The sequence below is a fragment of the Bactrocera tryoni genome, chromosome 2 (genome assembly GCF_016617805.1).
Source record: "Bactrocera tryoni isolate S06 chromosome 2, CSIRO_BtryS06_freeze2, whole genome shotgun sequence".
In the NCBI taxonomy this organism is placed as follows: Eukaryota; Metazoa; Arthropoda; class Insecta; order Diptera; family Tephritidae; genus Bactrocera; species Bactrocera tryoni.
In genome coordinates, this window is record NC_052500.1 from 29,595,009 (window position 1) to 29,615,189 (window position 20,181).

At 37.5% G+C, this 20,181-nt stretch overlaps 5 protein-coding genes across 5 annotated transcripts; 2 read left to right on the forward strand and 3 right to left on the reverse strand.

Moving 5' to 3' along the window:
* Positions 1–1,139: 1,139 nt before the first annotated feature.
* Positions 1,140–3,427, reverse strand: LOC120767740 (odorant receptor 74a; the record flags this gene model as incomplete). Its single annotated transcript, XM_040093950.1, has 6 exons — positions 1,140–1,229; positions 1,282–1,464; positions 1,539–1,634; positions 2,186–2,290; positions 2,475–2,997; positions 3,054–3,427. Coding segments are annotated over 6 exons (1,335 nt in total), but the record flags the coding sequence as incomplete, so codon positions are not given.
* Positions 3,428–7,438: 4,011 nt separating this feature from the next.
* On the forward strand, positions 7,439–11,121 carry LOC120769235 (phospholipase A-2-activating protein). The gene is made up of 8 exons (XM_040096135.1): positions 7,439–7,729; positions 7,784–8,650; positions 9,337–9,523; positions 9,589–9,794; positions 9,866–10,026; positions 10,084–10,162; positions 10,232–10,374; positions 10,432–11,121. The coding sequence occupies exons 1-8, from the start codon at positions 7,575–7,577 to the stop codon at positions 10,995–10,997; spliced, it is 2,364 nt and encodes a 787-aa protein (XP_039952069.1). The 5' UTR covers positions 7,439–7,574; the 3' UTR covers positions 10,998–11,121.
* Positions 11,122–11,469: 348 nt separating this feature from the next.
* On the reverse strand, positions 11,470–12,936 carry LOC120769245 (radial spoke head 1 homolog). The gene is made up of 3 exons (XM_040096145.1): positions 12,639–12,936; positions 12,416–12,581; positions 11,470–12,341 (listed from the first exon to the last, which is right to left on the reverse strand). Exons 1-3 carry the CDS (start codon positions 12,711–12,713, stop codon positions 11,560–11,562), a joined length of 1,023 nt encoding a protein of 340 aa, XP_039952079.1. The 5' UTR covers positions 12,714–12,936; the 3' UTR covers positions 11,470–11,559.
* A 289-nt stretch (positions 12,937–13,225) lies between these two features.
* On the reverse strand, positions 13,226–19,903 carry LOC120769244 (UDP-N-acetylglucosamine--dolichyl-phosphate N-acetylglucosaminephosphotransferase). Its single transcript, XM_040096144.1, has 5 exons — positions 19,580–19,903; positions 19,376–19,517; positions 19,080–19,293; positions 18,785–19,019; positions 13,226–13,912 (listed from the first exon to the last, which is right to left on the reverse strand). The coding sequence occupies exons 1-5, from the start codon at positions 19,723–19,725 to the stop codon at positions 13,423–13,425; spliced, it is 1,227 nt and encodes a 408-aa protein (XP_039952078.1). The 5' UTR covers positions 19,726–19,903; the 3' UTR covers positions 13,226–13,422.
* On the forward strand, positions 15,240–18,262 carry LOC120769240 (beta-1,4-mannosyl-glycoprotein 4-beta-N-acetylglucosaminyltransferase). The gene has a single exon (XM_040096139.1). The coding sequence runs from the start codon at positions 15,441–15,443 to the stop codon at positions 17,118–17,120; it is 1,680 nt and encodes a 559-aa protein (XP_039952073.1). The 5' UTR covers positions 15,240–15,440; the 3' UTR covers positions 17,121–18,262.
* Positions 19,904–20,181: the final 278 nt, after the last annotated feature.

Below are 20,181 nucleotides of genomic sequence, written 5' to 3' on the forward strand. Positions count from 1 at the left end.
ATAATGGGTTGTCAAAAAAGTCTTGCGGTATTTTTATTGAATTTTTTTTATTGAAATTGAAATGAATTTTTGATGACTCATGCTCAGCTCTTGACCGATGCTACGGCTGCTACTATGCCGGTCTCTTTCGACCAATTCAGCGATTTTATCGCCATTTTCGACGACAGGCCTTCCGGAGCGTGGCGCATCTTCGACCACCTCTACACCAGAACGAAAACGTTGAAACCATCGTTGTGCGGTGGAAATGGAAACTGTATCGGGTCCACCGCAAGACTTTTTTGACAACCTATATATCATACGCTGCTTCAAGGTAATTCATCAAACATCGTAGCTGTTGTTTGAAAAATCGTGCTGTGACATCGTGACGATCGCTTGCTGATTGACCGCGATCCATAATTCCGCACGTATGTCATTGCATCCTAGAAGTACTCGTTCAAGTGGCTTGGGCTGTCATACGTTGATGGTAAGAAGAACGCCGACCGATATTAGCGCGACCTCTTCGTGGCATCGTAACAAATTTCAATCTGTAATTGATCGCTTTGTATGAAACACACATAAAGTTTTCACTGAATAATTTTCAATAATTTTTCTTTTGAATAGCCGGACTAAAAAAGCACGCGTCCGAAATTGAACGATTCAAATAATTTACAAATCAAAATATTGAAAAACAAAGGAAACAAAAATTAAAAAAAAAATGTGTATGGAAAAAAGTTACTTCTTAGAATTGTCCAATTTTCCGACTTTTCCTCATGAAAAGTGTAAGGTATTTTTATTTATAAACCTTCCCCAATCCACAACGAACAACCTCTGAAATTTTCATCAAGATTGGTGCAACCGATCTCTTAGCGTTGCTAACAAACAAACATTCATTCGTTTGTAGGGGAAATAGAAAAGGGCTGTTTTTAGGGGGTTTCCGGCAATTATTCGAAATTTTCTTGGCGTAAAAACCATCTTTGAACTTCAACGAACATTTAAAAAGAATAATTGGCCAAATTGGTCCAGGTGTTATTGAGTTATGCGCTTAGTTTATGCGCTTAGCAATCACATTTTTGTTTTTCATCATGAAGACTTACTAACGAGCAACGCTTGCAAATCGTGATAGGTGTATGCAAAAAATTTATTTATATATACATACATAAATAATTAATTGAAAATCAATATGACGTGCATCGCATTCATTTGCGCATTGATGTCAGAAACGTAAAATATGAACCAGCGCCCTGCAATATCTGTTAGAACAATGTTAAGATTTCATAAAAGTTCAACACCCGCGCTACTCACCTTCAAAACAGCCGTCAAAGAGACACTGAAATACTTGAAACCGGTCAAAACAAATGGTTTCTGACTGGTACTGATCGCCAAAAGCAAAGTTTTCATTAGACGCACATTTGCTTTCGTATCTCCAGACTTTAGTAAAACCAGCTCCCAATTGCATTCGTAGAAAGTGGAACTCATTTCATTAGTCTAAATAAAAGGCAACATGAGAGAGACCTCTCTCTGTCAGAGTCAATATTCCAATAAATTTTCGAATTGCTTACTGTGTAAATCAACCCCGAGCCTAACTGGCCAACCAAAATCATTTCCATTATTTTAGCGCAGATCCAAAATATGAACCCAAAACTAGCCATCGGATTCTAAATGTAGAAGAAAAGAAGTAAATATATGTAAATTTGTAAATTGAAGGTAAGAAAAGCTCTTTCACATTTCTAGATACTATCTCATTTACTTTTCAAAGTCTTACATCTTTTTTGAAGCTTATTTTCTCAATACCTTCAATCAATCATTTTTTATCTAGGCTTTGTAAACTGACTATATGACATGCACACAGCTTAAACTTAAGATTCTTTGAAATAGTGATTATGTCAGTTCTGTCAGGATCGGGAAGAATCTCTCCGAGCCGTTCGATACCAAACGAGATTTCAGACAAGGCGACTCTCTATCGCGCGACTTCTTCAATCTAGTGCAGAAAATAATTCGAGCTGCAGAGCTTAATCGAGCAGGTACAATCTTCTACAAGAGTGTGCAACTGCTGGCGTACGCCGACGCTATTGATATCATAGGGGTCAACACCCGCGACGTTAGTTCTGCTTTCTCCAGATCGCACAAAGAAGCGAAGCAAATGGAACTGGTAGCGAATGAGAGCAAGACAAAATATCTCCTGTCATCAAAAAAACAGTCTTCGCACTCGCGACTTGGCACCCACATCACTGGTCACAGTCATAACTTCGAAGTCGTAGATAATTTCGTCTATGTTGGAACCAGCACTAACACCAACAGGTGCTTTTTCGGACTGAGTAGGCAATTGAGAAGTAAAGTCTTCTCTTGACAAATTCTACAAGTCATTCATCATCTCCGTCTTGCAGAAAATACATAAATCTGCTCCATCAAGAACGAAGGGGATAAAGGAGCGATACAATGCATAGGATCTGCTCCGTATCCGTGTTAGGATTGAGCTCTTAACTTAAGCTACTCACCGTATACACCTTAAAGCCCAGTACACATAGCAACCCAGCACTGAAGGACAAATTGACGAAAATACGAAAGGAGAATTCACGTTCAAAATCTTCAGCGAATTTGTACAAGCGAACATTTTCTTCAATGGCTTCAATAATCCGACGTCGAAGTCCATCAGCAATATTTCTATCGTCTACTACGTGCAACAAACGCTCTGCATCGTGACGCAATTTCTGTTGCAATAGCAGAAAACGTCCATTTAAATGTAGCATCACTTCGGATAGGACGTTGTCCTCGCCAGAGACCATTGTGATCACGGTAAAACCTACCCAAATGTTTGATAATACAATGGCCACGTAAATAGGATTGGGTGTGATATCGAACGGGTAATACATTTTATAGAGCGGCGCTTTGACATTATTCAGATAGTTAATTACCGGCATTATTACGTAAGACGATAGAGTGCTAAAATATAATAGGGAATAAAACCAAATTGGACGTAAACTTTTCTGTATATTCGCATAGAGTTTGGGATAAGATGACCTGCGGAAGATAAAGTTATATACATATGTATGTATACATTCGCGTTTATCACTCACTCGTCTATATAGATTTCTGCGTAAAACTTCTGCAGGAAACGCTTGAATGCCTCCTTCTTTAAACCCAACTGAAAGGCCCTTAAATGAATCTCAACTAGAACCAGATAAGTTGGTCCACAAATTAGCATTTCATCCAGATTATTATTATTGACAATTATATAACGCAGCTCAGCGTCGTTGTGTTGCATGAATATGAAGAAACCGAACGCCCAAAAGAAGCGGTCGTACAACCGCAGCAGGTAGCCTGCGTCATCCCGTAGTGGCCAGCAAATATGATTCAAAAGTCGATAGGCTGCAACGGGCCAAGAAAGTGGAATCAACTTGCCGTTTTTCAAACGCGGACAATACAACATTACGTTGATGATGACGGAACGTTAAAACTTCAGTTTATTGGCTGAGGATGTCGTGTGCACCTTTTATACACGAAATGTATACGTATGGAAGTGCATACATAATGTCTGTTTACATAAACACCCGACTGACATAATTAAGTGATTAAAGCACTTTTTTCATTTCAAAAGTTCTTGTGAACTTTTCAAGTATTTTATTTACGAAATAGAAAATTCATAATTACCTTCATCACGCACCCAGTTGGAAACTTCAACGCATTAAGAATAACTGAAGTAACTGAAAATTTCTAGAACGTTCGAAAAATCATCATCATCTTCGTAGAATATGGTCGAACGTAAGTATGCCCGACGTTTAGTATTTACGTGTGCTCTGCCCAATTCACAAAAAGGGAGACCCCACAATCTGCGACAACTACCGTAGGATAGGGCTCCTCAACATCTCTTTCTTATATCTCTTTCGAGCGTATTGTGTGGAAGATTAAAGCTCACCGTCAACAAACTGATTGGACCTGGCCTGGAAAATCAACAACTGACTAGATATTCACCATGCGCAAAATTTTGGAAAAGACCCGTGGAAAGCAGACCACACCACACACCTATTCGCTGATTTCAAAGCTGCTTTTGACAGCACGAAAAGGAGCTGCCTTGATGCTGCTATATCTGAATTTGGTATTGTCGCAAAACTAATACGGCTGTGTAAGCTGACGTTGAGCAATACCAAAAGATACATTAAGAGCGGGAAGGACCTCTCCTAGCCGTTCCATACCAAACGAGGTTTCAGACAAGGCCGTTCGATACCAAACGAATTTTCAGACAAAGCGACTCCCTAAGATGCAACTTTCTCAATCTACTCCTGGAGAACATTATTCGAGCTGCAAATATGAATAGAGAAGGTACAATCTTCTACAAGGATGTAAAAGTACTAACGTACCCCGATGACATCGATATCATTGGCCATAACAAACGCACCGTTAGTTCTGCTTTCTACAGGTTTGACAAATGAGCGAAGCAATAGGGTGTGGTAGTGAACATGGCAAGACGAAATATTTTTCGTCTATCTTGGAACCAGCAATAACACCAACAACAACGTTAGCCTGTAATTCAACGCAGAATAACTCTTGCCATCAGGTGCTACTTCGGACTGAGTAGACAATTGAGAAGTAAAGTCTTTTCTCGACGGACAAAGACCAAATTCTACAAGTCACTCATCATCCCCGTCCTGCCATTTGGTACAAAGGTATGGATGATAGTAACATCTGATGAGTCGGCCTTAGGAATGTTCGAGAGAAAAGTTCTGCGGAAGATTTATGGTTCTTTGCGCAATGACAACGGCGAATACCACAGTCGATGGAACGATGAGCTGTACGAGATATACGACGATATATTGACATATTAAGAGACGGCGGCTACGCTGGTTAGGTCATGTCGTCCGAATGGATGAAAACTCTCTAGCTCTGAAAGTATTCGAAGCAGTACCCGCCGGAGGAAGCAGAGGAAGAGGAAGACTTGCGCTCCGTTGGAAAGACCAAGTTCAGAAGGACCTGGCTACGACTGAAATCTGCAATTTGCGCAAACAGAGAAAAGGGAGAACGACTGGCGCGCTGTTGTGAACTGGGCTTTAACCGCAAAGGCGAAGTCTACGCCAATAAAGAAGAAGAAGAAGTTCGAATTGCACTATAAAAACTAAAATAACGGTTTCAAAATATATAAACGTTGGGGTCTCTACCACTTTGGAGTAACCACAAAGGCGTACTTCTCTCCAACTACACCGCCTATAGTGGCTAAACTCAATAGTATGTAATACAGATGAAAATTTAGTGAGACTGAAGGACGACCACGAAGTTAAGATTCGCAACAGAGCAATCGACAATATGATAATTAAGGGCTATTCATGTCCATAAACATAACTTGATATAAACTGATATGTACATCTTGGTGAAACTTGAAGACCATTGTGGCCGAAAGTCATTCTCCAGATAGGCGTTGTAGATCACACGCCTTTTTCAGGGCAGGTTCGTAAACTGTACCTTGGTCACTGGTATATATCAGAGCATCCAGCAGGCGTTCATTCCGATTACGCTTTAGCAACGACACTCCTGTGACGTGATTTTAAGTTGCACATGTTGTCTCAACGCTGCACTTAAACCACCAACAGCTTACTTATGTTTATATTGTAACACCTAAAAGGTAGCATCGGAGATCCTATAAAACATATGTATAAATGACCATCAAACGAGCTGAGTCGATTTAGTCATGTCCGTCTATGTGTGAATACACGAATTAGCCCTTCATTTTTTGAGATATCGACCTGATATTTTACACCTCTTTATCTCGGAAAGAAGCTGACCGTTTGTTGAAACCGCCGAAATCAAACCACTCTACCATATACTTAGCTACCATTTAAACTGATGATCAGATATCTTCTTGAAATTTTGCTCAAATTATTGATTAAAGCAACTCTCTAAAGAAATTGTTTAGATCGGACCACTGTAGCATGTAGCTCCCACGCAAACTGAACAAGCAAAATCATGTTAGGAAATTTGGCGTAGAATATTGTACGAGGCAACGGTACCGTCTCCAAAAAAATCGTTCTGATCGGCCCCTATATCATGCAAACTGACCGATCAAAATTAAGTTCTTGTAAAGCATATGTATTTGTGATGCTTCGGTGTTTTTGAGTGTCTTCTTCTTCTTCTTCTTAATTGGCGTAGACACCGCTTACGCGATTATAGCCGAGTTAACAACAGCGCGCCAGTCGTTTCTCCTTTTCGCTACGTGGCGCCAATTGGATATTCCAAGCGTAGCCAGGTCCTTCTCCACTTAGTCCTTCCAACGGAGTGGAGGTCTTCCTCTTCCTCTGTTTCCCCCGGCGGGTACAGCGTCGAATACTTTCAGAGCTGGAGTGTTTTCGTCCATTCGGAGCTGGCAACATGACCTAGCCAGCGTAGCCGCTGTCTTTTAATTCGCTGAACTATGTCAATGTCGTCGTATATCTCGTACAGATCATCGTTCCATCGAATGCGATATTCGCCGTGGCCAACGCGCAAAGGACCATAAATCTTTCGCAGAACTTTTCTCTCGAAAACTCGCAACGTCGACTCATAAGTTGTTGACATCGTCCAAGCCTCTGCACCATATAGCAGGAAGGGAATTATGAGCGACTTATAGAGTTTGGCTTTTGTTCGTCGAGAGAGGACTTTACTTTTCAATTACCTACTCAGTCCGAAGTAGCACCTGTTGGCAAGAGTTACCCTGCGTTGGATTTCCAGGCTGACATTGTTGGTGGTGTTAATACTGGTTCCTAAATAGACGAAATTATCTACAGCTTCAAAGTTATGACTGTCAACAGTGACGTGAGTGCCAAGTCGCGAGTGCGACGACTGCTTGTTTGATGACAGGAGATATTTCGTCTTGCCCTCGTTCACTGCCAGACCCATTTGTTTTGCTTCCTTGTCTAGTCTGGAGAAAGCAGAACTAACGGCGCGGTTGTTAAGGCCGATGATATCAATATCATCAGCATACGCCAGCAGCAGTACACTCTTATAAAAGATAGTACCTTCTCTATTAAGTTCTGCAGCTCGAACTATTTTCTCCAGAAGCAGGTTGAAAAAGTCACACGATAGTGAATCGCCTTGTCTGAAACCTCGTTTGGTGTCGAGCGGCTCGGAGAGGTCCTTCCCGATTCTGACGGAGCTTTTCGTGTTGCTCAGCGTCAGTTTACACGGCCGTATTAGTTTTGCGGGGATACCAAATTCAGACATCGCGGAATTTTGTTTTTGAGTGTCATTTACCATAATTTGGACGCTTATTTAGAGATCAACGACTGTCGAACTCTGCTTCAGAAAGTTTGCTCCACCAGCCGATTTTAAACGAATACTTTTGTGTTGGAAACATAATTTTTTGCTTTCTGCACATCACTAGAAGGAATATCAATGAATCACAGCTAATAAGCGTTAGATGTCGCACTTGCTCCCGCCATGTATATTTGTGTGCCAATAAAACTCGCTGACATTTGATTATTGGAAATTTTTCTATTGTCATCGGCTCATCGTTGCACAAATTTGCAACTGAACAATAAATAGTTGTTTTTAAGTTGTCTATAATATTATTAGTTTTGCTAACAGGGATAAATACATTTAAAAGAAGATAACATATAGTAATTCTTTTGAAAATGTGTGCGACTTTAAACGATTATAAACTGAGTTGCGAGTTGTATGGCCATTCAATGGATGTACGCTCAGTTGCTGCCGGTTGGGAAACTGCGGAAGGACAAATAATAATTTCAGGTTCTCGCGACAAGACAGTTAAATTATGGAAACGTTTGGGGTAAACTAAATTTTGCATTAAATTTCAATTAAACGATTATTTAACCTTTTTAAGGCAAGACTACACAGAATCCGTCACCTTTCAAGATCATAAAAACTTTGTAGCTTTTGTTTTCTACCTTGACTCTGAAAAATGGATTTGCTCAGCTAGCAATGATGCCACCGTCGCCATTTACAAAGAAGGCGGTTTTGTACCCATACTAATTCTCAAAGGGCACGATTCCACAGTTTGTTCAATTGCGGCTGGAGCGGAGCCAAAGACTCTTATTACCGGCAGTTGGGATAAAACAGCACGTATTTGGACTATAAAAGAGACGGGCGATGTCACTTCGGTAGTGTTGCGTGGTCATGAAGCAGCAGTATGGTCAGTCGGTTGTCTCGTCGAGGCAAAAAAATATATTACTGGTGGAGCAGATAAGTGCATATATTACTGGAATGCCAATGGCGAAAAACTGCGCATGTTAAAAGGGCACAAGGATTGTGTTCGTGGTATTTTACCTATGAGTAATAACTCGCTTGTTTCATGTGCCAATGATGCGGTTATAAAATATTGGAATGATGATGGTGAATGTGTAAAAGAATTGAGTGGACATACAAATTACATATATTCGGTGGCACCGAATTCTGCACTGGGTGAAAACGTAATAGTGTCGTGTGGTGAAGATAGTACATTACGTATGTGGGACTTGTCGATTGGCGAAGAATTGGGAGATGCCATTGTTCATCCTGCACAATCCGTATGGTCTGTAACTTGCTTAAAGAACGGTGACATCGTAACTGGCTCAAGTGATGGTGTGGTTCGTGTATTCACAAAGGATCCTGCACGGTATGCAAATGAATCGTCCAGTAAAGCATTTGAACATGCGGTGGCTACAAGAAAGATTCAAATGTCAGAAGTAATTGGCGGAATAAAAAAGACTGAGTAAGTCAAATTATAATTGTGATAGACATTAATGGCTTTCGTATTCAAAATAATGTTCCAGTAATTTTCGAAATATACGCTTTATTATCAAAGCATTAGCATTCGTGATTTGAAAATGATTTAATTTATCCATTTACCGGGTCAATAATCGTCTATTACTTTAAAAAGACTTTCCAAAAAATGAACAAAATTCAGAACGATATCTCAAAAATTGAGAAACTAGTTCGCGTATAAATATATACTCAGACGGTCATAGCTAAATCGATTTATTTGGTCACACTGATCTTTTATATTAGTATTTACTTTATATGATGTCCGACTTTTTATTCTGGGTGTAACAAACTTCGTGGCAAACCTAGTGCATATTAGGTATAATGGCGATTTCTGTAAGTCTGCCGAAAATCGTATTATTCTTTTTTGACCAATATAAAAGCATGCTAGATATTTACGTGCTAATGTTAAGAAGCTAAGTTCTTACTTTGAAACGATGATTGGAGAAATATCAATTTATCTTTTATGTTTGCTAAAAACGTGACATTAAAACGAGTTATATTCCATGACAACGAGTAAATCCACTTTGTTCAGCTCCGTCAGTACCACAAGATAAATCGTTAGCAAATTATGCACTTAAATTATGTTTGTATTATGTGCTAATATCTCACATGTTTGTTTAAAAATTTCACTAGTTTACCTGGTCCTGAAGCTTTACTCACAAACGGGACACGAGAAGGTCAAACAAAAATGGTGCGTCACCAGGATGGTTCGGTAAAGTGCTACGCTTGGCAGTTGGGTCAATGGACTTTAGTTGGTGATGTTACAGGTGCTTCAGGTGGATCTCAAGCCTCTTCCGGCAAAACCTTGTACGAAGGAAAGGTTTGTATATTATAGAATAACGTTTTTCAAATAGTTGCTCAATTTGTCAATTAATTTGTTTGCAGGAATACGACTTTGTTTTCTCTGTAGACATCTCAGACACTGAACCTCCAATTAAGCTGCCCTACAATAGAGGTGAAGATCCTTGGCAAGCTGCGCAAACATTTATACATCGAAACAACCTACCACAAGCCTATTTAGACCAAGTTGCGAATTTCATAATTAAAAACTCGCAAAGCGCTGGCAACGTGTTATCTCAGTCGACCGCTAGGTCAGTAAATAATTTTTAACCTCATAACAGAAGAGTATTTATGCATTTAATATTAAAACTTATTTTTATAGTGGTTACCAGGATCCCTTCACGGGTGGATCGCGATATGTACCTGGTAGTAGCAATCAAAATTTAAATGCAGCAGGTAATGTTGATCCGTTTACTGGTGGTTCGAGTTACTCCACGGCTGCATCGCATTCACAACCAAAACCAGCAATTAATTTCATTAGAGGTATAATTTAAAGAGTTGTATTTGAACGTTACCTTAATGCACCTATCTATTTTTTAGGCAGTGAAAAACATTTTCCCGTCAGCAATTACGTAACTTTTGACAATTGTGATCCCGCCAAAGTGTTGGAGAAATTGAAGTGAGACAATGCGATCGCTAAATTTATAAAATGTATATAATACGATTCCCAAATGTAATTTTTACTTAGGGAATTCAATAATAAACTGACCAATGAGAGCGAAAAAGTTTCGGATACGTTATTAAACGCGATTATTGCACTAACAACAACTTCTCCAGAAGTGGATACAAGCTCTGTGGAAGCGCTGCATCATTTATTGCGTTGGCCTAATGGTTTGTTCATAAATCAAAGTATAATATGTGTTTAGATAAATTATTTTATATTTTCAGACATCCTCTTTCCCGTTCTGGATGTGGCCCGTCTGGCTATACGTCATGAGCCAATATTTTCGATTTTGAACTCATACAATTTCCTAGATAACATTCTGCCAAAATTGAATTCATCTGCCGCTAATACTTTAATGATAGTACGTTGCCTAGCGAATATGATGCGCCACGAAGCTGGTCGGAAACAAATCGAACCTCGCTTTGCTGCCATAGCGGCACACATTGATCAAATTAAAAGTGGTAGTGCGAATTTGCAGATAGCCATCGCAACATTCTACTTAAATGTCACAATATCTCAGACACTAAGCGTGGCGAAAAGTGAATGTTGTCGTATAGTAACCGAAGGCGTCGTCGAATTGCTGAAATGGGCTATTGACTTGGAGGCATGTTACCGTGCTATTCAAGCCATTGGTAATTTAACAACTACGCCATTCGGTCAGGAGACGGTTGCTATTGTCGTATCGGTTGACTATGTTATGGACAAAATACGTGAATTAACTAACACTCCTCAATCGGGCGTCTACGCCAAACTCAATTCTGCGGGCAGTGCCCTACTGGCAACTTTCTGAGTAAAATATGGAATGTATGCGCTGCGCAGAATTTATAAAACGATATCCAGAAAATGCATTAAATGCAAGCTTTGTTTCACTACCATTTGATAAAAACACAAAATAAAAAGTTTAAAAAGTATAATTTGCATATTTCACTTTTCCTGCGAATTGTCTCATCAAAAGGCAGCAGGGTTACAAGTGATGAATTTAAATATAATTTAATAAAAATTTGAATTAATTTCTTTTTTGTTTTTTGTAACCTCAAAAAAAGTTAAAATCACAAATACCAGATTGAAAAAAATATTGAATCCGAAATACCGGATGGGGGTATTTCAAAAAATGTATAAAGAATTTATTTTTAATATTTTAATCCATAGACCGGAATTATGAATGTATAATTTCAAAATCAAAATTAAAAAATACAAATTCAAAATTCAATCCCAAAATCATGATTTAAAAATTTAATTTTCAATTTTACATTAATGGGATTTAACATTTAATTTTATAACATAATTGATCAGGGTTATACCCAAATAACAATAAAAAAATATCACAGGGAATATTAGTGACTATTTGAATATTAACATTCCTTTGGCTCACTAATGATTTCGATAGCACAGGGATCAGCTTGCTGACTGCAGATGCGCTCACTTTCCGTTTCGATTTCACTCTCACTAACACCCTCACATGGTATGCACTCCACGCACTCACCCTCTCCCTCTTCTTCTGCTTCACCAACATATAAAATGCTACGCTGTAGCGTCAACTCGGTCGGCACTGTACTTAACGAACACACAGACACCTCGGAATCAGACAAAGGCAATGGTACAGGCTCTTGCGGCAATTGAGCATAATCATAACAGCAAATATCTTGAGCAAACCACTGGGATGGTAATACATCGACGTACACACCATTCTCATTACGTTCGGTTTCGACTTCGCCACCGAACTCTTCAGTGTCGCCCTCACTTTTCTTAACTTTATACGTCATACCAGGTGTTTGAAAGAACCCCATCAGCATGTAACGTTGATCAAAGGTGAACACAGCTGGACCTTGTGGGTACTCATTGTCCCAGGTTCCATGTAGAATAGTTGAACGATCTTCGTCACCATAAAATATTTGAAATGGTCCCACACGAACACCCATACGCCATGTGCCTTTAAAACGTAGCTCGCCGCATTCTTCGGACTTAAAGCAATAGACACCGACTCCGTGCCTCAGACCGCGGTACCAGTTGCCCATGTAGCAATCATTGTTAACGTACTTATAGCGCCCTTTGCCATGTTTAATATTCTTGCGCCAACAACCCTCATACATACTACCGTCGGGATAGATGAAAATACCTCGGCCGGAACGATGTCCTAAAGCGAAGTCGTATTTCCATTTAAGATATAGATTTGGTCGTTTCAAAAAATATTCACTTCAATTTGTTTACCACAACGATAGCAGCCGTAATAGCGTGACCCATCTTTAAATACGTACAAACCGATGCCATGACGCCTTCCCTGACGATATTGCCCATCATATTGATCCCCATTGGGAAGTATGGCCCATCCACGCCCATGGCGTTGGCCAGCTGCATTGCGACCACCAATATAGAGCTATGTAAACACATAAGAACCATAATGGGTTTAGTTGACACATCTTTTTTTACTCACTCCGATATTTATACGATCTTCTTCCTCTTCGGCTACGGTTAGCTCAGATTCTGTCGATATGTCCGACATACTCATTGCAAAACGGGATAAAACTCTTCAGACTTCAATGAATTTACGAACAATTATTTGATGCGTAAAACTGGAGAAATTAAGTTCCTTTGAAGAAATTCTATTAAAGTAAAAGAAAGCATAAGAAAATATAATGATTTTTGAATAGTGCACAAAGTATTAAAAATATCAAGAAAAGTCTGAAATGTCAAGAGTTTTTTGATTCTCTGGTAGTTAAGATTATTAAAAACAAGTAAGGAATGGAACTACTACAGCTACTTACCAGAAAAATGATGATATCTGAGTTTCATTAAGATACCTCATAGATTGCCCGTCATTTTGTACGAGTAGAGCATAAACCCTATCGAATATTATATTTGAAGACCGTTATATTAAACATATGGAAGCTAGTATTTATCCGATTTCAACCGATACGATATGAAGAGTACTGGAGTTGTCATCTAATTTCACGTGTTTCACATAATTTTCACAACCTTATCCAAATGCTTCGGATTTGTTCGGCGTAAGAAATATTCAAATACAATTTTTTCCATTTCTGTATTTGCACTTTGAAATTAACTTACACTAGTTTTAGAGTTTTACAATCAGACTTCTTATAGTATACACTTATTTAAATTTTTGGTCTCAACAAAAATACAAATCGTCTGACAAAATACCTAGTCAAGTACTATACATATGTACGCATACGTACAAAATTAGGAATACATCTTATAAATTAGGTATCATAAAAGAAGCTAGCCAGAGGATATCGTATAACCATTGCACATAAGGTACAGATCACTTGTAGGCCCATCAAAAATTGCGTAACAACCTTCTCGTGTACGGGTCCAAATACAACCAAAACCAGATTGATGAGCGTAAAATTATTGGTAATCACTCGGCCGTCACTTTGTTGTTGCCACGATATTAGTTTCAACTTTTTCAGCACAAGCACCATTAGCAATCCCAGCTTGTTCAATTTCTCCGGGTGGAATTCCGTCGTACTTATGTGTAGTAAATCTGTCCTAGCATCATATTTAGGCAAACGATGTCGGGGGCATGGCACGAAGTGAAAAAGCTGCGGCACTGAATACAAAAAGTTTAAAATTTGAGGTATGAAGAAGAGTAAGAGAGTTTTGCTAAAATGTCCCAATATTCCGACGACAGCAAATGTCATACCAGCAAAATAGCAATACGTATCGCCGACAAACACTTGTGACGGATATCTGGAAATGAGAAAAAAAATTATTAGGAAAAAAATTTCAAACTTTACCTGCAATTTGTAAATTGATATTTCCATAAAAAAAGATGTAAACATGATATTAGGACTAATTTGGGACTACTTTAAATCAAAATATATAGTAGCTCCAATTTGAGCTTTAACCAATCCTTCTGCATTATCTATCTAGACATTCGGGGTCGAGTACGAACTATGACTTTACTACAATGCCCACGACAGCCTGTTCTACGTTACCGAAATTGAACAAGATTTTATCAGGCCAAGGGCTGTTTTTTTGGTGATCTAATTCCTTGCAGAAGAGTTGCACCGTATATCCCAGACTCGTGCTGGCATTGAGTCGAACCCCGGCCCGGAGGAATTTTTCTGCCGCGGCTGCGCTAAAAGGCTCCATCCAAACTCCACCTCGATTGATGTAATACATGCAATGGATGAAGCCATATACCTGGTCAGGCCGGAAATGAACCACGAGTTACGTGGCCCCATGCTGCCAACGCACTACTGCGGTCCATGGGACGTACGTATGCTGATACGCGATAATGACGTCGAACAATAGAATCGATGACATGTGCTTAAAAGTAAAATCCTATCTCTCCGACCTTTCTCGCTCCTTCGCTGCACGGAACATAACACCTTGCCCTACTAAATCCATAGCGACCATATTCAAAAACTGGACGAAGGAGTTCAGACTTGACCTTAATATTGCAGTCGATGGCCGTTACAACAACAGCTAAACTTTACTATATGGTGTACACTAACTTTTATGAACTGAAAATTGATTTCTTTCAATGCCCATCTCTTTTATATTGAAAAGATTTAAGAACTTTTCAATTGGGGTTCAGAAGCTTTTTAGAGGATGAGGCCTTTTTGATCGTACTATCTAACAAAAGAACAATGGAAATCAATTTGCATAAGTTAACCAATTGCCCCATTAACCAATCCATCACACGGATTTAAATACACTGTAATCAATTCTTACACAGACTCTTTCCAACATATTCTCTTTTTCATCACATCTGCGAATATAAAGATTTCGCCGCCTCGCTCGTTGAATTGTATTTATATAATTTAATCATAATTAGAAGTTACACTTTGTTTTTTTTTTTTCATTATAAAGTATTTCCAATGTTTTGTTTACAACTATGGTCGTTTTACTTTGTTTCCTATTTACAGGTATTTACCATTTACCCTTGAATTCAACGTTCTCTGATAAATGAATGGAAAAACGGAACAAAACAAAAAAGAGAACAACTTTTTGAAATCCCCATTGTCAGCTGCTGAAGAACAGACCGACAGACGACAACAGCTGATTGGTTTATCGTCATCTTATTCGTATTCCTTTTGCAGTCAAGAAGTGGAAGATTTTCTTGGGTGTGTTTTCGCAGAAAATGTTGCAGAGAAAAATAAATGCAAATTAACTTAAAAAATTGGAAACTCGTTAGGCAAAATTAGATCATATTATGTAGAGTGAATATTTTGTGATATCTATTGCATTATATATGTATCACAAATGACAAATGTTTCAACGCAACGGAGCAAATGCCACAACACGCCTCGTGAACAACCAACATCTGTACTCAGACATTGAAATGCCAGATGTTGCAAGTTCAACTACAACTGGAGGCAAGACAACATTAACTAAGAAACTACTTCTAACTTTATTGGTACTTGCCCAAATATGTTTCATTTCGTGCCTGTGGCTGTTACAGCTTGGCGATGGCCTCAATACCAGCTTAAATGAGGTAACTGCGCATAATGGCGACACCAAAGACTTCTCAATTAATACCAATAACTTAGTTAATAAGCCACGCAGAGGAGCATTGCTGGGTATGAGACGTGTTAATTTTATAACCAACTCCGTAAACATTAGTTTAACCGATACTGCGGACAGAAAAGTAGCATCAAAGCAGGAAGTATCGCAAGCTGTGATCGAAAATAGTCAATCAGGGAAAGAAAGCAATTTTAAAAAAGACTTTTATCTCAAACTGAACAGACTGAATAAAACCATAGAATATAGAAATAGAAGCGGGTTTTTGCCTGAGTTGGACAACGATGTATTGTGGTGCTTCCGTAAAGGAAGTATTGACGAACAATCTCAAATATCGAATGATGAAGCTGCACAGGACGTTGTACTTTCTTGGGAGGAAGAGAACACACAATGCAAGTGTCGAGCTGGTTGGCATGGGCGTGATTGTGGTCAACCAGAAGTTATGTGGCGTGCATTGTTAACGTCAAAATCACATTTTCAACTGCAAGAGCCAACTAAGACACGGAATCCCAATCGATTAGTACACTTGTTGGAAGGAAATTTTTTTAATTTGGATTTATTGGATTTACAAATAAGTATGCTCGCCGATGTAGTTGATTATTTCGTAATATATATAAAACCAGCACGAAAGGATTTCCAAACAATTCAACACTGGTTAAGAGAAACGCTCCCAACTAATAAATATATGATTTACCTCTGTGACAAAGAGCATACGTTAAATAAAAAAGGAAATTGTACCATCAAACAGGCGTATGCACATTTCCATCAACAGCTGCAGCAGAACCAAATCAAACTATTACCACTAAAACCAAGCGATCTGCTACTTTATACAGACGATCGTGTGTTACCATCACCGGAAGCACTGCAATTTCTTAAATATTATGCAAAGGATGTACGTAATGTACTTTTTCGACTGAAGTATGTCGTCTATGGTTTTTATTGGCAACATCCAAAACAAACTTATCTTAATGGTCTTGTAAGTTCCTTTGTCCATATGGACAACCCAAGCCAAATAAATGGCGATGAAAGTGATCCAGCAAAGTTATTTGAAATAAGCCTTACAGCAAGTAACCACCCAGCACCTTTTGTCGTCGGCGATTTAAATCACTTTGGCGGATGGTTTTGCAAATACTGCCAGCAGCCAGAAGAAATTGTCGCCGAATTACACGCTGAAACTAGTTCCTTGACACAAGTTCAATTTGCGGATACTGTACGTAACCACAATATTGATGCGGCATATTTGCAAAAACTTATTGCAACCGGTGTTTACGTTGACGGGAAAATGCAGCTTCTGCGTAATCGTCGGTATTCGGATAAATACTATGCCCCCGCATTGGCAGAAACAGATAATTCAAAATATGGAAATCTATTAGTTAATTTATTCGAGTCATTTGATGATGACATTGAATACGAAGCCGGCAATTACTAAGAAGTGAGAAATGTCGCAATATTCTTGCCTTGGCGTCTACTAACCGCTCCAAATTGTGAAACATTTAAAATATGTTTAATTAAGTGATAGTTTGAAAATTTAAAGAAAATGCCCCTAAAAAATTAAATTTAAAAATTTTTTTTTACTTGTCAAACATAGACCGGAGTGTAATGGATTGTGAAAAATCTTTAATAGCGTGATCATCATTTCAGCTACATATATGTATTCATAAGAAGTTATTAAACTTTTGTGCCTAATAAGTTTAAATCGAAGTTATTCTATTCCCAAAATAACCTACAATTTGCATTTAAAATAAAACATAATTGGACTATGATATAATAACTAGGCTGTTTGGAAAGAATTTCTTCAAGAAAATGCAAATAATCGATGTGGTATTTTTTATTTAAATCATGTGTTTATCAAAAACAAAAAAATAATAATAAATTAAAAAAAAATCATATGAATCTGCAGAACTCTCAAAAATTGAATTTATAAAGTACTTGTATTTTCTCATACATTACCGATGACTTTGATTGGTATATGCACTAGTATTATTAATGTTGCAGTAAACACATATCAACGATGACCTTTGTTAAGTAAAATAAATAAATATATAAATAATTACTATGCTATGAATTATGTATTATACCCATTTTCTTATAATTATCAAAACTGAGAATACAGATTATTATATCTACGAATTTGGTAGATCACGCATAGCTTATTAACAATCAATTATAATTATTGACGATTCAAATTTTATATGAAATGCTGTGATAAAGTTATTGGGATTCGAAACTAAAATTATTTTATTTTTAGTTATTAAATATGTTTATGGAAATTCAAGCATTGTTAGCATTCTTCAGCTGAATTTTTTGTACATCCCAAGAGATTTACATTTATAATTTCATAGCCAATTATATCTCATTCAAAAGCATTTGTTATTTTGTAACACCATTTATAGCACCAGTAATGAATTTCAAACAAATGCATATTTGCGTTTGATATAAATCCATTAAAATCATAAAATTAAAACTCAAAATGTATTATCATGGTTAATAATAATGTATGTATGTACCTAAGTTAAGAAAAAATTCGATAAATAAAACATGCTTCACTTAATGTGGCTTCCGTATAACACATTTTTGTCAAATTGCAATTTAAATTGAGGTTGTTAGGAACAAGTTAAAAAGGAAACAATAAAAGCCGTTAAATTCTTTTTTTTTTGTGCCATGAAATGGCATAAAAAGATCTTTATCTTGATTTTGATCAGTCATGTATGTATGTCATACATGACAGCTACTATATGTTATAGTGAACAGATCTAAAAAATTTATTCGACTATGGTGGAATTGCATTAGTCAAATAAAAAAAAATTTCCCTACAAGAACTTCATTCCGAACGATCAGTTTGTATGGCAGCTATATGATACATTGATTCGATCTTAACAATTTCTTCGAAGATAGCACAGTCACCTTGGACAATAATCTATGCCAAATTTCGTTAAGCTAATTCTTCAAATAAAAAAGTTGTATATACTAACACTTGCTTCTGAGGGTTCAGTTTGCATAAAAGCAAGTTTTGGATAAAATAGGAATTGTAATGAAAACCTATAAAATAATATATAACAATCTATTCTACTAAAGTGTGTAAAGTGTACTCACTTATTATACTTCCAAAGCGCAAGCGAAACCGCTAAAAATGGAAGCATTAGATAAATCGAGAACTTATGACAATCAACTTGGTGCCCAAGCGCCAATTCAATGATGTTGAAGCATAAAACGGATGCGCTAATCACAATGGATTGTCCAACTTCTAGGCCGTTGATTCCAGCTAAGATATTTATTGCATTTGTGCAAAAAACGGCAAGCATACCCATATAGATGTAATAGAAAATGCCTGAAAAACATATATACATAAGTATAGCTGGTATTTCAGTTTATTTAAACACTATTTTACCAATATCCAACGAATAGCCCAATAGCGGTCTAGCAAACTTTGGCATTATTACTGTTGTAATGTTAAAATTCACATAGTAAACCATTAGTAAGGGCAATGTGCCCATCGTTGGTAGAAGTAACTTGTGACGCCAACGCAGGTCTAAAACATCATCAGCGAAGCCTAGCAGAATCATACAACAAATAGACAAGAGTGCTGCAATCATCTCTGCAAACTGTTAACGAATAAGTAAAGGTTGAGATGACTTGTTATTAGCTTCACATGTTGCAAAACGACCTTTTCGTTTGTTTAATTACCTCTTCATGTGGAAAAGTTGCAGGTTTGGCGCCTGTCTTTACGTCAAGCAATGCAGCCTCTTCGAATGTAAATGGAATCGGTATAAAAAGAAACATAGCCACAAGAAAAGCGCATCCAATTAATACCCCGAATGATTCTGGTCTAAATGAATAGTCATATTGGTTCCTTCAACATAGTTTAAGAAATCACCGTTGTATACTTACATTTGTGGTTGTTCGCGCTTACAGAGGTCTTTACCATACAAGCCGGCTTTAATAAACATATCTTTGAACCTCGGGATCATTCGAATGGTAGAAAGATAAGCGCAAGCGGCGATTACAGCGCTTATAGCTATCGTAATCCCACTCATTTTAAATCACCTTCGGCAATGGTTTTGAATTACAGAAGTATATTTACGGTTTTAAATATTGTTAATGTTTTCAAATTTCACCTAATTTAATTAAACCCTCCCTTAATATATACGTGGATTTGCCACCAAATTTTCAAATTGTTCACTGATAAAAAAAATCTGTCAAAATCAGCTGTGCTAACAACTGCACTCAAAAGTTTACAATCGATAACCAGGTTATAATCGATTTAGCTTTTAACGAAGAATACATTTTTTGATAATTTTATAACTAGGTTTATGCAAAGTTTTTGATGCATGAGAATTTTATTTTCTATTATAATATGGATATTTAAATACATAATTGCATATTACATACAAGAAATATATAATAAAATTCAAATTTCCGAAAATAATGCAAATATTCATATGAAACCGAACGCTTTTGCAACGAAAAGAAATTCAAAATTAAAACGAATG

Bases quoted from the DNA above. Each gene is read 5' to 3' on its own strand.
- LOC120769235 (XM_040096135.1), top strand. From the start codon at position 7,575: ATGTGTGCGACTTTAAACGATTATAAACTGAGTTGCGAGTTGTATGGC. The intron at 8,651-9,336 runs GTAAGTCAAATT...AAATTTCACTAG, and splicing joins GGCGGAATAAAAAAGACTGA to TTTACCTGGTCCTGAAGCTT. The intron at 10,163-10,231 runs GTGAGACAATGC...ATTTTTACTTAG, and splicing joins AAAGTGTTGGAGAAATTGAA to GGAATTCAATAATAAACTGA.
- LOC120769245 (XM_040096145.1), bottom strand. From the start codon at position 12,713: ATGAGTATGTCGGACATATCGACAGAATCTGAGCTAACCGTAGCCGAA. The intron at 12,582-12,638 runs GTGAGTAAAAAA...GTGTTTACATAG, and splicing joins AAGATCGTATAAATATCGGA to CTCTATATTGGTGGTCGCAA. The intron at 12,342-12,415 runs GTAAACAAATTG...ACTTCGCTTTAG, and splicing joins TTACGGCTGCTATCGTTGTG to GACATCGTTCCGGCCGAGGT.
- LOC120769240 (XM_040096139.1), top strand. From the start codon at position 15,441: ATGTTTCAACGCAACGGAGCAAATGCCACAACACGCCTCGTGAACAAC.
- LOC120769244 (XM_040096144.1), bottom strand. From the start codon at position 19,725: ATGAGTGGGATTACGATAGCTATAAGCGCTGTAATCGCCGCTTGCGCT. The intron at 19,518-19,579 runs GTAAGTATACAA...CTATTCATTTAG, and splicing joins AAGCGCGAACAACCACAAAT to ACCAGAATCATTCGGGGTAT. The intron at 19,020-19,079 runs GTAAAATAGTGT...TATGTTTTTCAG, and splicing joins GGGCTATTCGTTGGATATTG to GCATTTTCTATTACATCTAT.